The sequence below is a fragment of the Rattus norvegicus genome, chromosome 1 (assembly GCF_021556685.1).
Source record: "Rattus norvegicus strain SHRSP/BbbUtx chromosome 1, alternate assembly SHRSP_T2T, whole genome shotgun sequence".
NCBI lineage: Eukaryota > Metazoa > Chordata > Mammalia > Rodentia > Muridae > Rattus > Rattus norvegicus.
Window position 1 is genome coordinate 234,792,131 of NC_141534.1, and position 23,228 is coordinate 234,815,358.

General features: G+C 43.7%; 1 protein-coding gene across 6 annotated transcripts in view; it reads right to left on the minus strand.

The window, feature by feature from the left end:
• Nucleotides 1–23,228, minus strand: part of Pip5k1b (phosphatidylinositol-4-phosphate 5-kinase type 1 beta) — a 283,946-nt gene that overhangs the window by 63,902 nt on the left and 196,816 nt on the right. For all 6 annotated transcript variants that reach the window (XM_087564143.1, XM_087564152.1, NM_001012743.1 and 3 more), the window contains 6 exons: nt 21,024–21,235; nt 19,220–19,303; nt 19,071–19,119; nt 16,068–16,152; nt 5,054–5,209; nt 1,112–1,256 (listed from right to left, as the gene is read on the minus strand). In XM_087564143.1, the coding sequence (XP_087420269.1) occupies nt 1,112–1,256; nt 5,054–5,209; nt 16,068–16,152; nt 19,071–19,119; nt 19,220–19,303; nt 21,024–21,235 (731 nt within the window). The remainder of the gene's footprint in view (nt 1–1,111; nt 1,257–5,053; nt 5,210–16,067; nt 16,153–19,070; nt 19,120–19,219; nt 19,304–21,023; nt 21,236–23,228) is intronic.

Here is a 23,228-nt window from a genome sequence, read left to right on the forward strand (position 1 = left end):
GCCTCTTCTCTGCAGCCAAGAGAGAAAGGCAGAGCAACAAAGTACAACCGGTAAGCAGGAACGACCACCAAACTCTAGTGTGCCAAAGACCGTGCTGGACTCCGGACTCACAGACGTGGCAGCTCTGAAAGCCACTACTACATTCTTTTTTTACTGTAGTCACTAAGGTCTCACATACAGAACAGTATATGAAATGTCTGTGTGGCTACATGAATAGTATGTAAGAAGAGAGGTTGTTTTAAAGAATCTGCTCACGGGCTGGGATGTAGCAGAGCAGCAGAGCGCCTGCCGAGCACTCCTGAGGCCCTTGGTTCAATCCATAGCAACAATAGCAAATAAATAGACGCACGCACGCACGCACGCATGCGCGCGCGCAATTTGTATACTAGAGAGTACGGATAGTCATGACTGGGTATAAGGAATGATGCACACACTGAATGCAAATTCAAGGCTGACTTGTGCTACATGAGTCCTTGTCTCAACAAAAGGAGGCGGGGCTAGGTAAAAGGTCAGGAGCACGGCTCGGCTGAAAGCATTTGCTACTCAGCAATGTGAGAACTTGAGTTTGAATCGCCAGAGCCCATGTAAAAGGTGACACAAAGCAAGTGCACCTCTACTCCTACATCTCAGAGGCAGACAGGAAACTCTTGGCAGCTCCTGGGCCAGCGAGCCTTGCTTATGAGACAGAAAAACAGAGACACTGTCACTAAAAAGGTGGAGGTGATGACCAACTCATGAGGTCGTCCTTTGATCTCCATATGTGAATGGGCACATGCATATACCCAAGTCCACACGTGTGAATGGCCACATATGTGTGCACCAAACACTCGCACGCACGCACACACACACACCTCATTAAAAGTGATGAAAACTTTGTTTGCCTGGGGCCAAGTACATAACTTTTTATAACGTATTTTTTACAAACATGATTAGTTGCAAAGGAAAACAGAAGTGTTTTCCTTTAAATGTGTTTTTGCAATAGCAGAAATAAAGCACACGAGGCAGGGATATGCACACCTGGTTGCTAGGAGCACCATCCCTAGTTACTGCTTTAGGCCTTAGGTTGTCCGAGTAACAGCTTGATGGACAAGCAGATGGTGCCAAATGTTACCTGTTTGAGTAAAGCGTAGTCCTGTCGTGTGGATAGTGCTCACCGACATATAAGGAAGAAGATGATATTGTGGTTGCTAAGGAAGCAGCTTCAAATAATGACGGCGTGCTGGGCACCAGGTCAGGCCTGTGTCGGGATCCCAGGGCTGGAGGAGTAAAAGCAAAGGCATGCATGAACCTCAGTGATCCATGCCCCTTCCGATCGGTAATAACTTAAATGAGTCTAAAGCATTCATTTCATGTCTCAGGCTGCAAATGAAATTATGAGTTAACTGTGCTCTTCTGAACTACGACAGAAATGCAAAACAGCTGCTTGCAAACAGGTTAGACAGAAAGGAAATGACACTAATTTACAAAGTGGCTCATGGAAATGACATTAGGGATGTTCTTTTAAAACCTAATAAAGTGATTTACTCTTTCAAAATGATGGCATAAAAACTCCTAGGAGCTTAAGGAGATAATTCGGCAGAGATTAAAAGGATGACTAGCAGATACATGGGCGGAAAGGACCGCTTTGTCCTCCATGTGGAGAGGCAGACTTCAAGGGACACGAGCAAGCACTTTAACAAAGCAACAACAGCCCGTGGCATCTCAACCCCACAGGAGCCCGCGCAGGCTTCCGGTCATGAACCAGGACTCTTCTTCACATCCTCTTTTAATAGCAAGCCTGCCCTTTTTTTTTTTTTTTGGTTCTTTTTTTTCGGAGCTGGGGACAGAACCCAGGGCCTTGAGCTTCCTAGGCAAGCGCTCTACCACTGAGCTAAATCCCCAACCCCGCAAGCCTGCCCTTTTAAAGGTGAGACAATTCTTATTTCCATTTAAAATTTTAGGACGCCAAGAAAGTATTTACATCAGGGCCTTCCACTCTCAGGAAAGATGAACCCTCCAGGGTCAGCAGTGACCTGGGCCTGTGTTCCATCCAGAATCCATGTGGATTTTCCTCCCTCTCTTTTTGACACAGGGTCTTATTATATAGCCCTGGGTGTCCTGGAACTCACTATATAGACAGAGCTGGTCTTGAACTCATAGAGAGCTGCTTGTTTCTGCCTCATGAGTGATGGGATTAAAGGCATAACCATTCCTGGCTTATACAGGTTCTTTATCTTTCACTAAACTGAGCTGAAATAATGTTGATGAGTACAGTGCAGCTGTGGGGTGATTCTGACATTGCTTGACATACACAAAATACATACAATGATGTATTTTTAACTGGAAAAAAGGAAAATGGCCCTAGAAGAGTTCGAGGTCTGTCTGTCTGTCTGCCTGCCTGCCTATCTATGTATCTATCTATGTATCTATGTATCTATGTATCTATGTATCTATCTATCTATCTATGTATCTATCTATCTATGTATGTATCCATCCATCCATCCATCCATCCATCCATCCATCCATCCATCTGTCATTTTTGTAGTAGTTTGGGATGAATCCAGGGCCCTATACAGGCTAGGCAAGTGCCCCACCACCAATCTAATTCCAGCCCCTGAATTTTGGATTTGAAGAAGAATATCTGATGATGTAGAGGGAGAAGCATGATGGGAAAGTGGAGCAGGGACAGGAAATGCTGAACTGAAATTTAGATAACATGTAAAAAGGTGCCCAAATATGTAAGCAATAGGTCCAATAATTCATGTGAAAAAAAATCCCTAAACACACCCCAGGTGCACATCCCAGGTGCACATCACATCCCAGGTGCACATCACATCACAGGTGCACCACTTCCTCTGTTTCTAGGTACTCTGGGAACAGTGAATATATTTAATTTTACTATAGTTAGCTACTGGGGAGCTTGAGGCAGGCTGGTTGTGAGTTCTAGGCCAGCCTAGAAATTTGACAAGATTTCAGTTTAAAACACAAAAGAGAGGCAGGCTGGTTGTGAGTTCTAGGCCAGCCTAGAAATTTGACAAGATTCCAGTTTAAAACACAAAAGAAAACAAAAAGTAAAGTGTCTGTTAAGAGTTATTTAAGAAAACAAATTTTGTTGTCTAATTTCCAAACTGTAGACATCTATAATTTTCTGTGTGTTCTCAGAAATCAGGTAGCCTGCAGAGGAAGAGACCAACAAAAGGCAGCTTAGAGGAAGGGGCTGGGTATCTACCAGGAACTGCTGTCATGAATAGACAGAGGATCTGGTTACTTGTCCTATTGGTGTGACAAGCAACTCAGGAAAGGAAGGCTTGCTTATATTTTGGTTCCCAGTTCCAGGGTGCCATCCATCATGGAGAGGGAGTCATGGCAGCACGGAGCCTGAGGTAAGGTCATGTTCATCTGTGGCCAAGAAGCAGTGACAGGTGTTCACGCCTAACCAGCGTTCTCCCTCTTATGCAGTCCAGGAGGAAAGCCCAGGGAATGATACAATGAACCTAATCAAGACACTCTCTAAGAAGTGTGCCCAGATGTTAAACTAATCTAGGCAGTTGGCTACAGGTATGCTTGGAGGTTTGTCTCCCAGGAGACTCTAGAACACACCAAGTTGACAACGTTAACCACAGGCAACTCATTAACTCTCCTTGAAGTAACTCTAGACATAAGAATATGATAAAGCAATTCAATTTAATATAAGGAGACAAAAGTTAAGATGGGAGGGGGATAGAAATACTAATCAGTTCTGAAGACTCCAAGGGAAAGAAGGCATCTGCAAGAAGTCTTGAAAGGTAGACACACTTTGGAGATGTCCAAAGAACATACTGATTTTAAACAGTCTACATATGTTGTGAGCCCAGAGATCTGAAAGAGCCTGGTATCCTAGAGTACCACTTTAATCCTAGCACTTGGGAGGCTGAGGCAGTCAGATCTCTGTAAGTTTGAGCGAGGCCAGCCTGGTCTACAGAGTGAGTTCCATGAGCACACGCACACACGCACACACACACGCACGCACACATGGAAAACAAACAAACAAACAAAAAAAAACCTGTCTTGAAGAACAGAACAGAATGAAACAAAACAAAACCAACTAACCACTCAACCAAAATATGACTAAGAAGGTATTGATAGAAATATATAAAACATCACTTCTCTTTATTGGCTTAAGATAGAAAATTCAAATTATTAACTCAGTAGATAGAAACAAGTATTTAATAAAATTCAGTATTCTTGTTTTGTTAAAAACTTTTTGGCAGGGGCTGGGGATTTAGCTCAGTGGTAGAGCGCTTGCCTAGGAAGCGCAAGGCCCTGGGTTCGGTCCCCAGCTCCGAAAAAAAGAAAAAAAAAACTTTTTGGCAAATTAGGAATAAGGAAAGGACATCTCTTAGTCTGGCAATTGGCAGGAAATATAGCAAGCATCATTTTAAACAATGAACCATTAGACACATTGTTTTAAAATCAAGACAAGGCAAGGCTGCCTAGAGCTATGGCTTCTGTTCACCACTGTATCAGCAGTCCTAGTCAGCAAGCTACGGGGAAAGAAAAAGATACAAGGTCTATAGAGCATCATTGTCAAACTGCCAGAACTCAGTTCTTTAAAAAGGTACAAAAAGTCCACGCCAATCCCTTTCTGTTTATCCAAGATAATCATACCAAATAAACAAGTCCTAACACTTACTTAAATTTACTAGAGCAGCTCTAAATAAACTGAAAAGGCTTACTACATCACTGACATGTGTGCACACACCGGTGCATTTGCAGGGGGGTATCTGCGCTGCACACACAGAATTAAATTTAGGAAATCACATATCAATATGTTAGCATTTGCTATCATCAAACAGGTGGATTCGAGATGTCGTCTTCAAATATCTTAGCATTACTATTTTTCTAATAAATCAGACATCATGCATTGACTCTACGGCATTTCATATTTGTATAAATTTATTGTACTTGTGCACCTATAAAATTCTATTCGTAACTTATCTCTTGGAGCAGACAGTCTCTAATTTTTCCACGGTGACTTTACACTAATCATAGAATTTGCTAGAATTTTCTGCTTTAGGAAGTGGCAGGGGTTTACCTTCTTCATCCAGGCTGCTGAAACTCTGCCCTTCGGTTAACAGATCCTGCTTCTCATCCTTCCATTCTTGGCTGATGGAGGACAGAATCTCCTGGGAGGTTGCCTTCAGTGCAGCGATGGAGTTGCACCGTTTCTTAGAAGGTGAGGCCTTCAGAGCTAGACCGCAAGGATGATGAGGAATTATAAAGTCAGGCAGAGCAGGACGGTGTCCCCATTGTAAAGCCAGACACTGGGGGAGGGGGGTTGGGGGGAGCAGCGCATGCCACACTGTAAGGCCAGGCACAGTGGCAGTCACAGAACGGAGAAGGCTGAGGCAGTAGGCCTTGGAGGTTGGCCTGGGTTACACAATAAGATCTTATTTTTAAAACAACCACAGAGGATGGGGCATGGTGGCACTTTTGAGGCAGAGGTAGAAGCAGAAGCAGGCAGGTCTCTGAAATCCTGTCTCAAAAAGAAGGAAAAAACAAAACAAAACAAAACAAAACAACCCCCCCCCAGAACTAAGAACTAAAACTTACAAAGTTAGATTCAGATTTCTAAATTAATATTCTATTTCTTAGCTAATATGTTAGACATTATTTGAGAAAAGAAAACCAAGGTCCCATTTCACATCTATATACAGGCAAGGGAGATCAAAATGTCTGCTTTTGGCTATATTATTTGCTCAAAATGGTTTGATTTTAAGAAAAATATTCTAAAACACACTGGAGTTGGACTTTGTATTTTGAAATAGTCTTATTCGAGGTGAACTTTATTTTTTTCCCCTCTTTGTTTTTCTTACACTGGGAGGGAGCTGGGAGAGTCAGTAAACGCAGACAGTAGTTCGGAGAGTTCTCACGACCCCAGTTTTATTAGCCAGGGACCAGGACTTTCTAAATGTGCCCGTGTTTGATTGTGTACACAAGTTGCCCGATTTAGCCATGTTACTCATGATTGCTTCTTTCTTTGTGATTTTTCTACGGAAATTTCCTTCTCTTTGGTCTTGTTAGACGTAGCCCACCTCCATCTCTATCTGAATGGCATTCTCCAACCCGAAAAGCATGCTGGGAACCTGGGTCAGCGAAAATGGGCTTCCCCAAGCCTCAGGCCGGCTGGAAGCCTGTGGTTTCGCAGAGAATACTTGGGTAGGCGCTGCTTCCGCTGTAGTCTGATTTCACCACCTATGTCCCTGTTTCCTAAAGTAACTCCTCTTCGTTGATCATTGCTAGAGAACATCACTGGAGGAAGTCAGAGGGAAAGAGAGAAGCTGAAGCCTGTTTATGCTTCCCCTGAGCTTGTTATTGGCTGCAGTCCTTTGGAGGTTTGCTTAAAGTGGTGAGCCAACAGCAAGTGGATTAAGTCACCGCGTTTAGCTTTGGGACTCTCCTGAGTTTGGGTCACATGGCTCATTACGACTTTCTGTGGCCAGATTGAATTGGAGAAGGGCTCCGGGACTCACAAATGAGCTAAGAAATGAGGGGGATCTCCCTGCTTCCAGCGAAGGCTTAGCTCTCTCCCAGGCAGTCTTATGTTAATACCGTCAGCTCGATAAATAACATTTGTAGACTCAGACCTTAGTCTGGAGGCCAACACTCACATGGCATATCTAATTGTTGAAATGTCTAAGGGAGGCTTGGCCCTTTTACAGGCCTAGAAACAGAGGGCAGAAAAGTGGGCTCGCTCCAGGTCACAGGGCTAGAGAGTGAGCCACAGGCTTTTACTTTTTTTTTTTTCACTTGATTAAAGATGGTTTTCTAGTTTTTAGCATTCCATTTTCTGGTTAAGGTGTGCATGCACGTGTGTGTGCGTGCATGCACTGGTGCATGTGTGGGTGTCTGTACATGCATGCCTGCGTATGTGTGTGTGTGTGTGTGTGCGTGCATGTCCGTGCACGTATGCCTATTTGTGTGAACGTGGAGATTTTGGATGTTCATACAACTATCTTGCCATTCTTCTTGTCTGTTCACAATTGATTTTAATGATAACTAAGTGGACTAAGGAAGCCGGTTTTCCTTTGCTCTGCAGTCTGTTGAGCAATGTTCACTTTTCCGTTTCAGGGCAGAAGTGATTATCCACACACTGGCGTTTGCTGGCACACTCCTACTTTTGCTAGTCTTTTATGAACCGTGACACATTCCTACCCTTTTGCTACAATAGCTCTAGATTTCTATGTAGAGCTTGTTTTGATATCTTAGTCAGAGAATATGAACCATGGTTTGATGACAGCTCGGGGTCCCTAACACCGCAGATGAGTTACGGCTGAACTATTTCTGTAAGAACATGAAGGCATTGAGAGTTCTTCACAGGTTGAATGAAGTGTGCTGTCATTGTGGGCTGAAGTCAGAAGCTAGTCTCCACTAAGAGAGATACTCAGAATCTCGAAACAGTCAAAGAAATGCCACCTACTAACTATCTGTTTTAGGAAAAAACTATCACCATAATTATTTTTGTTAAGCTTTTTTTGTTCTAATTGACTTATGTTAACATACCTTTAAAATCTTTCTCTCTCTCTCTCTCCACACACACACACACGTATATATGTGTATGTATATATGAGTGTAGGCACCTCAGCACACATGTGGAAGAGAACCCGAAGGGTCAGTACTTGACTTCTACTTTGATAGACCCGGGGGTGGGGGTGGAGGAAGTCTCTTGTTTTCTACTGTGTGTGGCTAGTTGGTCTGAAAGCATCTAAGGATTTCACATTTCTGCTTCCGGTCTCCCTGCAGGAATCCTTGGATTCCAAGCTTTATATAGGATTTAGGAGTAAGAACTTAGGCTTGTGGGATAAGTTACCCACCCAGCCGCACATGGATTTTTATTATTAATTGGTAAGAACCAATAATTAATAATATATTTTCTCAATTTCGGTGTCTGGAAGATGTAGACAGGGCTTTGGGGTTCTTACTCATTGTTAAGGGTACAAAGTCACCCTTAGAGAAGGTCTGAGCATCGCTTTTCCACTTCATTGTCTTTGCACAGACGCTGGTGTTCAGCACTGAGACTCAGCTCTGATAGTAAGGACACTGGTGACTCTAGCAGGCAAGAGAGGGACAGTAGTGGAGGACACTCAGGAGGGTCAGACTCGGGCTGTGACAGGAGAAAGACAGCAGAGGGGCCCGGACAACAAACTTCTGCCAAGACCACAGAGCACTTGGGCAAGAGTTAACTAACAACTTTGACTTCAATGGCGAGTTCCTAATTCCACATATGAAACTTGTCTTTTTTCAACCTAAACAGGCTTGCATTTGGCTGAAAATTGCCTTAGGGACATCTCGGGATTTGTTTATTATTTCTTTTGTTTGTTTGTTTTTGAGACAAGGTCTCTCTATGTAGCTCTGGCTGTCCTGGAACTCACTATGTTGCCCAGGTTGGCCTTGAAGTCACAGAAATCTGTCTAATTTGTCCCAAAGGCTGGCATTAAATGTGTGCCCCACCACATCCACCCAGCAGGATTTGTCATCTTGAAAACTAGTTTCCATGGCCCACTCCTCCCTTTTGAGACATAAACTCTTGAGTGTTTCTTTGGCTAAACCAATAGTTCTCAACCTTCCTAATGCTGCGGCCCTTTAATACAGTTCCTCATGTTGAGTGACTCCCCCAGATCCCCCCACCAAGCGTCAAATTATTTTTGTTGCTACTTCATAACTGTAATTTTGCACTGTTACAAATGTAAATATCTGTGTTTTCTAATGGTCTTAGGGGGCCCCTCTGAAAGGGTTATTCAACCCCCAAAGAAGTCTTGACCCACAAGTTGAGAACCATTGGGCAAAACCATGTCTCATGACAGGCATCTGGGCCCATACTGCCACTCAGCTCTCCCCACATCACTTTCAGCTTATCATGCCTTTCCTGACCATGCCCCCATCTTGATTTCCACCCCCAGACCTTTGCACATATTCTTTCCTCTCCTTGAGATGTCTTTCCTGTCTTCCTATTGTCTCTGCAGTACTTTAACATCTTTTTCTTCCTAAAACTCTTTTTGGGGAAGACCTGGTCTTATTTTTCTTGAAAACATATCAGCCACAGGCAGGTGATCTGGGCTAAGGATTTCAGAGAGGTTTAGTCAAGAGCTTATAGATTTTGGCTGTAGGATTTTGTAGACATTTTTGCCTAGAGGAGTGGGACAAGTGGATGTAAGAAGACGAAACACCGACAGAAGAAGAAGAAAAGAAAAAAAGGAATGAAGAAGGTTCTTGAAGACTGAGGACCAATGCTCCTTTTGTGGGGGTCAGGGTCTTTTGTCCTCATGAGGATTCTTCCTGAAGCATTAGAGCGTCATGTAGCCGTTATCGACAGTACGAGGTTTTGTTGCGAAGTGCCAAGTTTACCAATTAAATTCTTTTTGAAACTGTGGCGGGTGGTGAAAATTTCACCTATTCATTGTAGTGCTCACAACCAATGACTCAAAGAGTTCAGAGCTGCTGGAATCCAAGAGCAGAGAGTGTATGAGGTGGGGTGGGTGAGAAGCAAAGCTATAGGGCAGAGACAGAGGCCACATCACAAGCAGACATGGGAGCTGGGCTAAGGGCTTTGCAGTCAAGGAAATCTAGGGAAGTTTCCATCTCCCAGACAGAATGATAATTATTTTTAGTGTGCAATGGTTTTAATGGGAAATTAGGAAGAGTAGAACTGTATTTCAGACTCATTCTTCTGGCTGCACTGGAGAGAGACTGACACAACTAGGCACAAACAGACTTTTATGGAGGGCTATGGTTATATTTTATGCAAAAAATTAACAACCCAAATTATGCCCACAGTGGCCTCATGCAGGGGCCTCATGCAGGAAGGGAGTGGCCTCATGCAGGAAGGGAGTGGCCTCCTCATGTTTCTGAGTAAGGCTGCAGGTGTAGGCGAGTGCCTATGTGGGGTGTTGCCAAGGCATGATGGCAATAGCAGTGATATGGGTCCCTGGGTAGGTTGTGGTGTCTGATGGGATGTGGATTCAGGAAAAGAGACAGGCTGTGTGCTGGGAAGCAAGTACATTCAAGTATGAACCTCCTGGGCTCAAGAAATCATGCAGTTGGGTGGGGCCCTTAAATGAGAAGGTTGGAGAAGCAAGGGGAATGTGACAAAGACGTGGCAAGTGACTTTAGGTCCCCAGATGGTAACAGGCCTTGAGGAGTATGGAGACATTACTCAGAGAGAATTGGATAAAGGGAAGAGGCAAAGTCCTGGCCGGGATCTAGAAAATGCACATTTAGTGGTAAGATACGGCTGGGGAGACACCTAAGGTCACCAAAGAGGAGCATGAGAATCTGAAGGGGCAGTGGGACCCAGAGTCATGAAGGACAGTGCAGAGGTCCTTCACAGAGAATGTCGAATAGTCCCAGTTACTGCAGAGACTTACAAAAAATACAGACTGAAAGCTGTTCAGTAGCTCGGAGGATGCTGATTAACAGTCTCGAAGGGAACATTTCGGGGATCAACAGCCAACTGGAGTGTTGGGGTGAAGGGTGAGGAGAGAAAAGGAAATGAGACAGTCCTAAGTGTGCACCGCTCTCAAGAGAGAAAGGCACGGCAGGAGAGGCAGAGAGATGGGGCACAGAGGGGTCATTTTCAGTTACGCAAGAAGGAGTGGACTTAGGCATGGTGCCGGTTGTCTGTGTGCGACCTCGCTCATCCCTTCCCAAACGCACACAGCGGGGACACTCCATTCCTGCCCGAGATGCTGGCGCTGTAAAGTGAGCTTACATCGGATAAAAGGATCAAATGAAGGAAGTGAAATTTATAAGCCGGACCTGGAATACATCAGCCCACGGGATGTCAGAGGATGGAAGGATGGAATCACCTTTTGCACTCTGTCAGGACTCTGAACGCCACACTGCCGCTAGACAACAGGCGAACATGGGGATGTACTCCCTGTGCACAAGCAGAAGCACAAAGTTAGACTCAGACTCACCTCCTATATCAAGGAAGTACCATACGGACTAGGAAAAGAACTTTAAAGATTTGTGTGAAGTAGGGTTCGGGGTGCAGTTTAGTGAGAGAGCACTTGCCCAGCACGTAAGAGGCTCTAACTTCACTTTCCAGCACTGGGAAAAAAATGCTCTCTTTACTTAAAAGTTTGCATAAAGTAAAAGAAAAATCCGGGTGCACGCCGATCTCATTTCTTAGTGGTGAGATCTTCTTTAGGAAGAAAAATGATCGAAGGAAATAATTCCACTTACAAAAGTGAAGTCAGGGTGAAGAAACAGCTTAACGGTTGTTCAGGGGCGGAGCTCTGCGTTCAGATCTCCAGCACTCGCATAGAAGCTGGGCACTGCTGTCTGTAACCCAGCGCTGGGCGGAGGGGTGCTCTAAAGAAGAGCATCCTGGGCCTTGCCAGTCAGCAGTACAGCCCACTGGGGACTCTAAGTGAGAGATCTTGTCTAAAAATGGTGGCGAGTGATAAATGAAGACATCTGATGCTTACTTCTGGCCTCTGGCCTCTCAAAAGCGTGTGTACACATATGTGCACATCTACCTATACACCATGAACATATACCCACACTAAAAGAAAATAAATGTAGGAATAGAAGTGAAATACTTGGGCCTGGAGATGTAGCTCAGTAGTGCTTGCCTAGCCTGTGTGATGATACCCTGGGTTCAATAACAAGCATCAAAAGGCAAAGACAAAACCAAACGAGTGGAGAAATCAAACTCCAAACCAGGAACATACTGACCACCAGGGACACCTCTATGCTGAAAACACAAAACCTTGTTGAAGGCAGTGAATGAAGTCCAGAATAAAAGGGCATCCCACTTTCATGGAACGGAAGACATAGTACTATTAAGATAGCAGAGCTTCCCAGACTAAGCCACAGAATCAACAAGACCCTGAATTCTGCTTTCCTTTTGAAAACCTAAGCTGACAAGATGATTATTAAGGTCATGTAGAAATGCTAAGGGGCCTGGCTAGCATGGACGAGCAGAGGAAGAACTGGTTGAAGACTCAGGATTCTTGAATGTAAAATATACAGCTGATATGCAAGCGTGTGGAGCTGGGAGGAAGCTGGGAGGAAGCTGGGAGGAAGCTGGGAGGAAGCTGGGAGGAAGCTGGGAGGAAGCTGGGAGGAAGGTAGGCATGCTCATCAACAAGACGGAATCAGAGTCCAGAAACAAATCCTTACATCCATGGCTAACTGATGTCCAGCAACGGTACTAGAGTCATCCAAGATGGGCAAAACAGGCTTTCAGCAGTGGTGGGAAAATTGGACACATATAAAAGATGAACCCTCCCCCATACTATGTATGAAAATTAAATAAAAGTGAATCATACATCCAATTGTAAGAAGCAAAATTGTGCAACTATTAAAAGAAAAGATGAACTTGGGAAGGTTGTGCCTTTTTACACCACACCAAATGTGGGAAGAGGGAGGAGAGAGAGAGAGAGAGAGAGAGAGAGAGAGAGAGAGAGAGAGAGAGAGAGAGGGGGAGAGAGAGAGGCAGGCAGAGACAACAGAGAGACAGAGACATAGAGAGAGAGAGGGGCAGAGGCAGAGAGACAGAGACATAGAAACAGAAACAGAGACACAGAGACAGAGACACAGAGAGAGACAGACAGAAAGAGACAGAGAGAAACATAACTATACCCAAATTAAAAGGTTTTGTTCTTCAAATAACACTAGCAAGAATATCAAATGACAACTTAACAACATAGAACATTTGTAAATCACATTTCCGACTACAGACTTGTATCTAGAATATATAAAGAACTTCAAAAGTTCAATGATGACACACAAGCAACCGAAGTAAAAATTGGCCAAGAATCTGAGTAAACAAATACTCTTTCTCAAAGAGAATACAAATGCCCAGTGATCAAATGAGAAGATGTTTAACACCATTTGTCATTAGAAAGACACAAATCAAAAGCATAAGGAGCTACAACTCCACACACACCAATATGGCGGAGATGAGCAAGAACCAGCAAGCCGTTGGTGAGGAGGTGGAGAACGATGCCCACAATTGTTGTTAATGGGAGAGTGACAAGGTGCAGATGCTTGGGAAAAGTTTGCAGTTATCATGTGATCCTGCAATTTCACTTTCAGGAACGCATACAAGAGAATGAAAATGTGCCTCTATATAAACGCTTATGCATGAATGCTCTCTCATAGCAACATTCTTCATAATAGCCAGAAAGATGGGAATTTGTTGCCTGGAGTTATCTGTATTTTGATGCTAATTCCACTGCCCCCAGGACAGCTGCCTAGTCAGGTACTCAGAACTCAGGTGACTTCACCAGAACCTTCTCCCCAATGAATTTGTAAAATACAGGTGAGGGGGCTACAGGATAGAAGGAGGCCTGTGATTGGAGGAGAAGGAAGGATGGGCGGGAGAGAAGTTTGAAGGAAGAGGAGGAGACTGGAACGGAGAGGAGAAGAGACAGGAGGGGGAGAGAGAGAAGCTGTGGCAGGAGAATATGGTGGGTGACGTTAAGATTCCGCTCTGTGTATTTACAGGTTGTTATTAATGTTCTTAAGGGATGGATGGAACTGGGATTTATATGTTTAGTGAACAATCATATCTTATCAATTGGATCTAAGGTTATTGTGTTGTGTGTTATTTTATGTGATGGTTTGAGTGTAGGAAAGTATGCGGCGGCTGGAGACTCTGGGCCGCTGCCACGGAGATGGGATGTGTTTCCACCAAGATATCTAGCGGACATCTTGGGGCACCGTGGTGCAGAACCTAGCGAGGAAAAAGACAGTGATACTTTTTTTTATTTTTTATATTTTTACAACAACAGGAATTAGCTATCAATTGTGTGGCATTAAAGGGCCACGTCCTTTGGAAACTTTATAAAGTACTGACTCGGCAGGAAGAGAGGCAGAAAATCTTGGAGGATATGAACCACAAGCCTGAGCGCCAGAGGCCTGTAGTCTGAACAAGCACAGCTTTATGGTCCATCTTGGGTCAGGGAAACCTTGGGCAGAAAATGTAATTTATAGGGTGGTCTCAATTTGACAGTAAGTTTTAAGAGGTCATTGAGACGGCCAACTGTATATAAAAGCTGGTCTTGGAAAAATAAGGTGAAGGTTTATATAAACTTGGAGCTTATGTAAATCATCTGGAAAAATGATAAACACCCAGCATACGCGGTCAAATATTACGTAGGCTGATCCTCAAAGGAGTTGTAAATGGCCGACAAACCATGAGAAATGCTTGAACCTAACCAATACTTGAGAAAATAAAACTATCAAGTAACATTTTCTACGCATCAAAACAGCATGATTTAAAGGGCCTACTGCAGGCTGAGGGCTGCCTTTGGTTCCTCTGCAGTTCTGTACATTTAATATCCCACTTGCACATTTTGAACTCTGTCCCAAGTAAATAATCCCGATTTAGACATAGAGTTTATTTGAAACTATGTTCATAAATATTAGCAAGAGATAAGAGAAGGAGAAATGATTTAAATGCCCCAAACTGAGAGAATGGCTAGAAGATTATGGCTCAACCCTATAATTTTCATGCTGCATTTCAGTTTCAAATGATGTCTAGAATATTCAAGGATCTGAGAAACGAATTATAATGATATGCAAAAGCCAGAGGGCGGAGCCTAAAAGGAGTCAACATTATGGTATGTGTGGTGCCAAGGCAAACCCAGGGCTTGCACACAGCAGTCCCGTGCTTTGCTGGACACCAGCTTTATAGAAATGCACAAAGCACAGAAAAAAACCAGGAGGAAGAACGCCAGCATCTTAGTACTAAGGAGGTCTGCGTGCAGGGCTTCTAAGTAATTATCATGGCTTCCTTTGGATTTCCGAACTGCAGCAAACATTATAGGAAAAATGTATTGGTTACTAATGGCATAATTGATTTTGGGGCTAACTTATGATGATTTGTGTTATAAAGTTGAACTATAGAATAATCAAATGATAAATAACAATTAGATGTGTGTCTGCTTATTCTCCACTTTCCACACAGTTTGAACACTGAGACTATGCCCATTGCTAGCTTCCCTCAAGAATACAGAAAAGGAGATGGTGTGATTCAAAAATGATAGCTATTAGCTTTGGGCTTAGTTTGTTCTATTTACTTAACTGCTTATGGTTTAAAGTCAGGGCACAGGTTTGGGAACTTTCTCTTTTTTTATTTTTGCAGAGCTTGGATCAGTCTGGGGTCCCTGTGCATGCTGGGAAGCACCAGATCTGAGCTACATCTATATGGGTTTTCTTGGATTTTTTTTTTAATGTAGAAATTTTTAATCTGTAGATTTGATGTTGAGTTCCGCTTTTGTAGGTGCCCACCATTTGTGGAACATGTGTGTCTAATTTCTTTCCTTTTGACACAGGATCTCACTGTACACCCTAGACTGGTCTGGGGACTCCCAATCCTCCTGCCTCATCTTCTCTCAAGTGCTGGGATTATAGGTATGTGCCACTCTGCCTGATGGTATGTGTGTGTTCACTGGTCACTAAGTTTTTAATCTCTTTTCTCTTTGCTTTCTTCTTTGAGCTATTGGTGCCAATGGCCAGATAGAAATAAATCTGCATTTCAACAGCTAACTGTACATAGTATGTGTGTGACCATATGGAGACCAAAGGACTGATGTGTCTTCCTCAATTCCTCTCCACCCTATGTATGTATGTATGTGTGTATATATGTATGTATGTGTGTGTGTATGTGTGTGTATGTATGTGTATGTGTATGTATGTGTATGTATGTATGTATGTATGTATGTATTTTGAGGAAGGGCCTCCCACTGAACATGGTGCTGATGGAAGCTCCAGCAATCTGTCTGTCTGTAACTCACCAGTGCAAAGCTTATACTGTATGTCACACGGGAGCTAAAAAGGTCTGAGCTCAGGTCTTCCTGCTTTCATATCATTTCACTGACTGAGCATCTCCCCAAACCTCAGCTTGTATTTTCTTTTAATATAAAAATGGGATAATAATTATGGCACCATTAAATCATGACATTTAACCACAATTAGTCATTACTGCCACTGCAGTAAGAAAAAATAAAATCCCCATTCTTCCAACAAAAACTTTCCACAGATATATGGCGACATTAGTCACAAGGGCGACAAACAAGAAAGTTTAATACTCTTACCTTGAATTTTCTTGAAAACTCTGGAATTCATAAACTTTAAAAATCTATCTGCATAAAAACTTGGTCTATGAACTGAAACGGTGTCCTGGAAAATAGAGAGAGAGATGCCAGGTTTGCCTCTTGGAGTTCATCGGTAGTTGGAAAAAGCCCTGCTAGTCAAGGTCTGAAATAAAGCATGGCGAAGGATTAGAAGGACCAGAAGGCTAGGGCTATGAGGGCAGCCAGCAAGACCCAGTGAGAGCACAGAGTCTATGCAAGCAGCACGAAACGAGCATGAAGGGATGGCGGAGACAGCCACGAGACTAATCCATAACTGAAAATTGTCCGTCCTGTCAACACCACCAGGTCATGGGGACACTTACGTGCTCTAACAGACAACTAGCAAACCAAGTGCCATCTGGGATGAAGGCTGGCGGCACTTGTAGTGACTACACCATTTAAAAGAGGCATCTGCACTTTTAGCCTGGAACATGGGCAACTTTGCAAAGGCCAGTTAAGAAGGGCACAGTTCTTGGTTACACTGGAAAGAACAGAAACACACAGAGCACCCTAGTTTAAGAGTGACATTTAAATCAGCGTGGTTTCATCACTGGGTAACAAGGCAAGACGACTGCCTGAGATCCCACTGCGGTAGCTACTGACCACATGGGACTGGATTGAATGAAAGGGTCAGGTTCCTCTCATGGCTGACAGGTCATTTTATTACAGTGCAGAGAACAGAATGGATGAAGAAACAGACTCTCTATGTTCAGCTGGTAGATGCTCTCTTTCTGAATGTAGGTTTCTGGAACGTGAAATTTCTGAAAGGTCAAGTGTTGACACTACAAAGGGTCTGCTGTGGGGTTCAAGGAGTACTGAGCCAGAAGTCATGAGACCTGCATGTAGGGTGCAGTCTAGTTTTAACAGGCTGTGTGATGCTGGGAAGAAGAGACAGCGTCTTGGGGTTTCCTATGTATGACTTTGCTGTCCCATGAATTGATCCTAATTAGAAACTTCCCATCAGATGTTTCTAATCCTAGTGAGAAGCATTCTTTTTTTTTTTTTTTTTTTTTGGTTCTTTTTTTCGGAGCTAGGGACCGAACCCAGGGCCTTGCGCTTCCTAGGTAAGCGCTCTACCACTGAGCTAAATCCCCAGCCCCAGCATTCTTATCCTAACCAGAAACATCTGCACTATCTTGTACACACTGTCCTAGGAGCTGATGAGCTCCCAGTTGGAAACAACTGACATTCTGCATTGGGCATTTAAAAGGGTGCAGCGTTCCAGTTACACTAGGAAGGCTGAGTAGACCCTTGGGGAGCTGGAGATGTGGCTTGACAATTGTTTCTGCTGTGACGTGTGCTCTTCCGATGGTACTGGTAGCTACGTGGAGAGTTTCTCATAACAGGTGCTATGACTTAGAAATATTGATAGGGAGTGAGGAGGATCCATGGCTGACTGGCATTCAGTGCTTTAATGGGCCTCTATTACTGTTATCCTTGGTCTGAAAAAAAAAAACCCATCTAAATAAGAAACAAAGCTGTAGACAAATGAAAGTAAGTCTTGGTTATCGCTTACAGTTATTATGTATAATTTCTTAGCACCAGATGAAAGATCAGAAGACATACTTACAATGCTAACTTGAGACTGAATTATTGACCTGGTAATGGGATAAACGTGTCTTTGAAAACACCAAGTGACCTTAGGGTACTTGGCATTTACCCTCTGCATTCAAGGTGCTGCGAGGGTCTCTTTCTCAGCTGGGAGACCTCACATTAACTGACCTTGATTTTTTTTTCATAAGAGAAATCCTTGATTTGAATGAACCTGTGGCTGATTCCTAGAAACAACTCTGTGAGCTCATAATTTAATGTTATATTCCGATGGTAGCCTGTCGTCAGCCCATAGTTCTTTTTCATGCTGAAAGGTTATTGATAATATTCTTCGGGGTTGAAAACGGGATATTCCTTTACAGAAGGGAGGAGAACAGCATCTATCACTTATCTTCCTTCAAAGGGGGGCGTCTCTTCAAATCTTAAAGGGAAGTGTGCAATCAAGTCTTTGACCATTAGACTCTGAGAAAGGGTCACAGTCATCAACAAGAGAGGCTCAGTCTGTCCGCAGCAGAGGGTTTCAATCGAACATCTGGGTATGAGTGTGTGTGTGTGTATGAGAGAGAAGCGAGGAGGGAGCTTGCCCTCTCTAGCTGATGTTTTCTTTCCTGCCAATCGTCATATATGAATATGTTGATAATATGGACTGAAAAGAAGGTTTAATGGCTAAGAGCACACACTGCTCTTGCAGAGAACCCAAGGTTGGTTCCCAGCACCCACATCAGGTAGGTGCTGTAACTCCAGCTCTGGGAGACCTGATGCTTCTAACCCCCATGGGGACAGGACTCAGGTGACAATGGACTTACACATAGGAGCAAATATAGAGACAATTAAAAATAATAAAAATAAATCTTTAAGAAAGTTCACTGCATTTGTAAATACATTCCATCTCAACCCCTTTTCAGTCTCTATGTCCTTGTCATGTGTTAGACATTGAGTTGCACTTAACATTCAATATCACACATCATCCTGCCAGCAGGTAAACCCTGGGCCCTCAGTGATGAGAAAACTGGTTGCTTTCTCATGTGGCCAGTCAAGTAGGAACCTGGTTCAAATCCAGGGCTGTTCACCATCATAGTTAGAGTTCAACAATCTTCTTGAGCTCAGTCTTCATTTCAAAGGCCCCAATCTTCTCAGAGCCTTTGAAAAAGACCCCTCTACCTCACAGAGGTGACTTTCGTATGCTACAGAGAAGCAATCACAGTTTTGCTTTCTGAACAACTACCTGGCTGTTGGGCTGGACATCATTTATTTGAACAGCTGTCCAAATGTATGTGGTCTTGTTCTCAGACTCAAACCAATTTCCCAGCCTCGGACTCTGAGCATGCAAAGCTCCCTGCTCTCCTCTGAGTCTAGTGACAGTCCCAACTGGACTAGAAATGTCTCCAGCCTAACAAAGCATGGGTCACTCACCCCATCATACACAAGAGCTTTCCAGGAGTGTTCTAACTTCTTCATTAACCTAAAAAGTAAACAGACGGGAGAATGCCACTGTGAAGGTAGAACTGCTCTCATTCAGTACATTCAGAAATAAGGAAAGACCGTCTCCCCAAATCTCTCACCTATATGATTGGAGAATATCAATAATGCCCATGAATAGAAGCAGCTTTTCTCCCTTATGGCTTTTAGCTGGAATGCCTCCCATTCTGTGGATACAGCAAAGAGGGGAAGACACTTTATAACATGAGTACAGAGGGTTAAATTCATTACTAATCACACACTGAAAACATTAAGAATTCTAGACTACCTCTTCCTTTATTGCCATAAACTTTTCATCACTTTAAAGGCTAATAACTCCAGGGCTGTCAAATCTAGGATGAGCTGGGTGGAAAGAATGTCATTACAAACCCGCTTCTGTTTAAAAGTTAGGAGCAGAGAAAGATTTTTAGAGCAGTATAAAATATTGCTTTTTATAAAAGGCAATACTAGGCTTGCAGAAGAGTGCCTGTCTAGCATGCCTGATGCCTTGGGTTTGATCTCGAGTGCTATGTAAAATCACATGCATGGTGGCAGATTCGGAAGGCAGAGGCAGGAGAATTAGGGGTTCAAAGCCATTCTTGTCTATATAGAAAGTTTAAGGTCATCAAGTAGTACCTGAATCCATATACACACACACGCGCATATATATATATATATACATATATATATATACATACATACATATATATATTCATCTTATATTTACTGTAAAATTGAGAAAATACATAAGATGTGGTCTGGTGGTGCACACCTTTTATCCCACACTGGGAAGACAGGCAGGTGGATCTCTATGTTCAAGGCCAGTCTGGTCTGCAGAGTGAGTTCCAAGATAGTTACATAATAGAGAGACCCTGTCTCAAAACACCACCACTACCATCAACAACAACAAAGAAAATCATATAGAAGAAAAATTATGTGTAAAAATATAAATTCTACTTTTGAGATATGTTTTTGCAGGGCGTGTGTACATGTATGTATTAATCTGAAGAGATTATTGGGTTTAGCAGTTTTACAACTTGAACTGTACATTTTTCTAATGTGGAATCTTTCCTCACATCAATAGTTGGGTAGCATTTCACGACATAGATATAGAATATAATTTGTTCAATGGGTTACTGAATTATTTAGCCAGAATTGCAAGCGAAGATCTGAACAAAGACAGTGTTAGTTTCCTCTATGAAAGATAAATGGGCACGTGGCTTAGTCATTGCCAGAGAATCCTAGAAAGCAGTGATTAAGGCCTTAGGAAATGCTCTCTCTCTTTTGTCTCCTTGCTCTGCAGGTTTACAGGTAAGGAGTCAACTATCGCGAACACCTTTTGCAGCAGTAATGGCTTCTACTGTCAAATATGCACTCTACATATGCAAATGAAGAAAGCCTGCAGTCACTAACCCATCTGTCTGAGGAGAGGAACAACAGCCGCCAGGGTGAGAGGGAGAGCAACAGAATCCCCTCACACAGGTACAAAGCTCTGAAGTGGCAACATCATTGCTACCAAGTGTTTACTTAAGTAGATGCTTATTCAAATCTAGAGTCGACTCTTGCCTCTTCTGGGAGATGTTTTGAATGTGTGTAGCAAATGAGAGGAAAAGAAAAGAAACTATCTCAAACCAGAAACCATGTGGGTGGAAGATTGATACACACTTGAGAAATTGCCATTCTTCGAGGAGGAGGAGGAGGAGGAGGAGGAGGAGGAGGAGGAGGAGAGCAGCAGCAGCAGCAGCAGCAGCAGCAGCAGCAGCAGCAGCAGCAGCAGCAGCAGCAGCAGCAGCTGGTCAAGTCATTTACCTCCAACCAGGAATCTATCCCAGCGTGCCATAAGGTGCTTGTATTGACTACCCAGTGACTGGCGTCCCCGAGATCAGATGGGTGTGTGGTAGCACTTACGTGTCTGGGTTCTCTGCAATGATCCCATCTGCGGACTTGCCTGGACCCTGGATGGACTCCATGGCTGTGGAGTAGAGGACTTTCTGCATCCCCGGCCGCTTTGCGTCGGGTGCATTTTGGAGGGGCTCCTCTTCTTTGTCTTTGAGGGAATGGTCCAAGATGTGGATACCCAGCAAAAGGCTGTAGTCCATGATCTTGAAGCTTTCCAGCACCTGAGGAAGGAAAAGACCCAGGAGGTCAGTCAATCCAAAAAGCCTGCCTGGGAGTCTAAGTGCCCTGGCATGGCACACGCCACACCCTGTCTATTGAGAGGCAGATAGGTGAAACGTCAAAACCAAAACACTCCTAGTTACTGGGGGCTACTACAGGAGGGACTGCTGTGGTGGTGGGAGAATGAAGTTTCTCTGCAAATCTCAAGGAAGCACCCCTGCACGTGTTTCACTAACATCGTTTACTGAGTGCTTTTCACACAGCAGGTTCCATGGTCCTCCCCTAGGTTCAACCCTCACAATTGCCCCATGGGCTGGGTATTACTGCGGTCTCTGTTAGGCAGATGAAAAACATGGAGACGGGAGAGTCAGCTCAGTCACGGAAAGCCCATCAGTGACAGATCCACTAGGCAGACTCTGGCCCTAGCTTTCCTAATCAGCACAAGAACAGAGAACCCACAAGCCAGTCTCACAATTGCCCACGCCCTGGCATGCTCTCCACTTTTGCCTGGATTTTATTTTCTGCATCTGAATCTCACTGGTGTAGTCATGGTCTTTTTCAAAGCCCGTCTTTCAGTCATTTCCCCATAGCCGGTCTTCTTAATATATATGAGCTCAACGAATAACAGGGCTTAACGCTTAATTATCTACTCTGTAGGCAGCGGGGAGGTGAAGGAATTAAAAAATGGTTCAGTGTAGCCAGACAATGGTGCTGTGAGGGAAAATGAGAGAACAGAAGGTTCCGGTGAGCAAGCATCCCTCAGGCTGGCTTTAGAGTGCAGGGAGACCCCTGGACCAGCCTTAGGCAGAAAGTGCCTGGGCAGGAGGCAGGCCTGAAAATGGGTTCTCCTGTATGAGCTTTTCCCTTTTCTCCTAGTGCGAGTGAGTTCTCCAGACCACAGACAGTTGTAATACCTGCCGTTTTCACACAAAGCTGTTCAGGAGACGAAAACACGAAGACCTGATCCTTCTGGTCCTTAACCAATGAGGATAAAATCCCAGAATTCTGCATTCTTCTCATTTTCTCAATGTTTTTCTTTCTTAATTTTTAATTTTTTTTTTGTTCTTTTTTTTTTTCGGAGCTGGGGATCGAACCCAGGGCCTTGCGCTTCCTAGGTAAGCGCTCTACCACTGAGCTAAATCCCCAGCCCCCAATTTTTAATTTTTTTTCTATGTACACTGGTGTTCTGCCTCTATGTAGGTCTGAGTGAGGGTGGCAGATCCCATGGAACTGGAATTATAGGCAGTTGCAAGCTGACATATGGGTGCTGGAAATTGAACCCTGGTCCTCTGCAAGAGCAGCAAGAGCAGCCAGCTCTCTTAACTGCTGAGCCGTCTCTCCAGCCCTCAGCCTGAGTGTTTTTAAAGCAGAGAGTCATGCTATTTGAAGGAGGGGTTGGATGGGAGGGAGAATACTTGTGGACACAACTTCGTGGAGGCTAGGTAAGAAAGCCTTAAAAGCGGGATACACAGCTAAACAAAGAATTCTCAGGTGAGGAATATTGAATGGCCGAGAAGCATCTAAAGAAATGTTTAACATCCTTAGTCATCAGGGAAATGCAAATCAAAACAACCCTGAGATTCCACCTCACACCAGTGAGAATGGCTAAGATCAAAAACTCAGGTGACAGCAAATGCTGGCGAGGATGTGGAGAAGGAGGAACACTCCTCCATTTTTGGTGGGATTGCAAACTGGTACAATCATTCTGGAAATCAGTCTGGAGGTTCCTCAGAAAATTGGACATTCCACTACCTGAGGACCCAGCTATACCACTCCTAGACATACACCCAAAAGATGCTCCAACATATAACAAGGACACATGCTCCACTATGTTCACAGCAGCCTTATTTATAATAGCCAGAAGGTGGAAAGAACCTGGATGTCCCTCACCAGAGGAATGGGTACAGAAAATGTGGTACATCTACACAATGGAGTACTACTCAGCTATTAAAAACAATGACTTCATGAAATTCTTAGGCAAATGGATGGAACTAG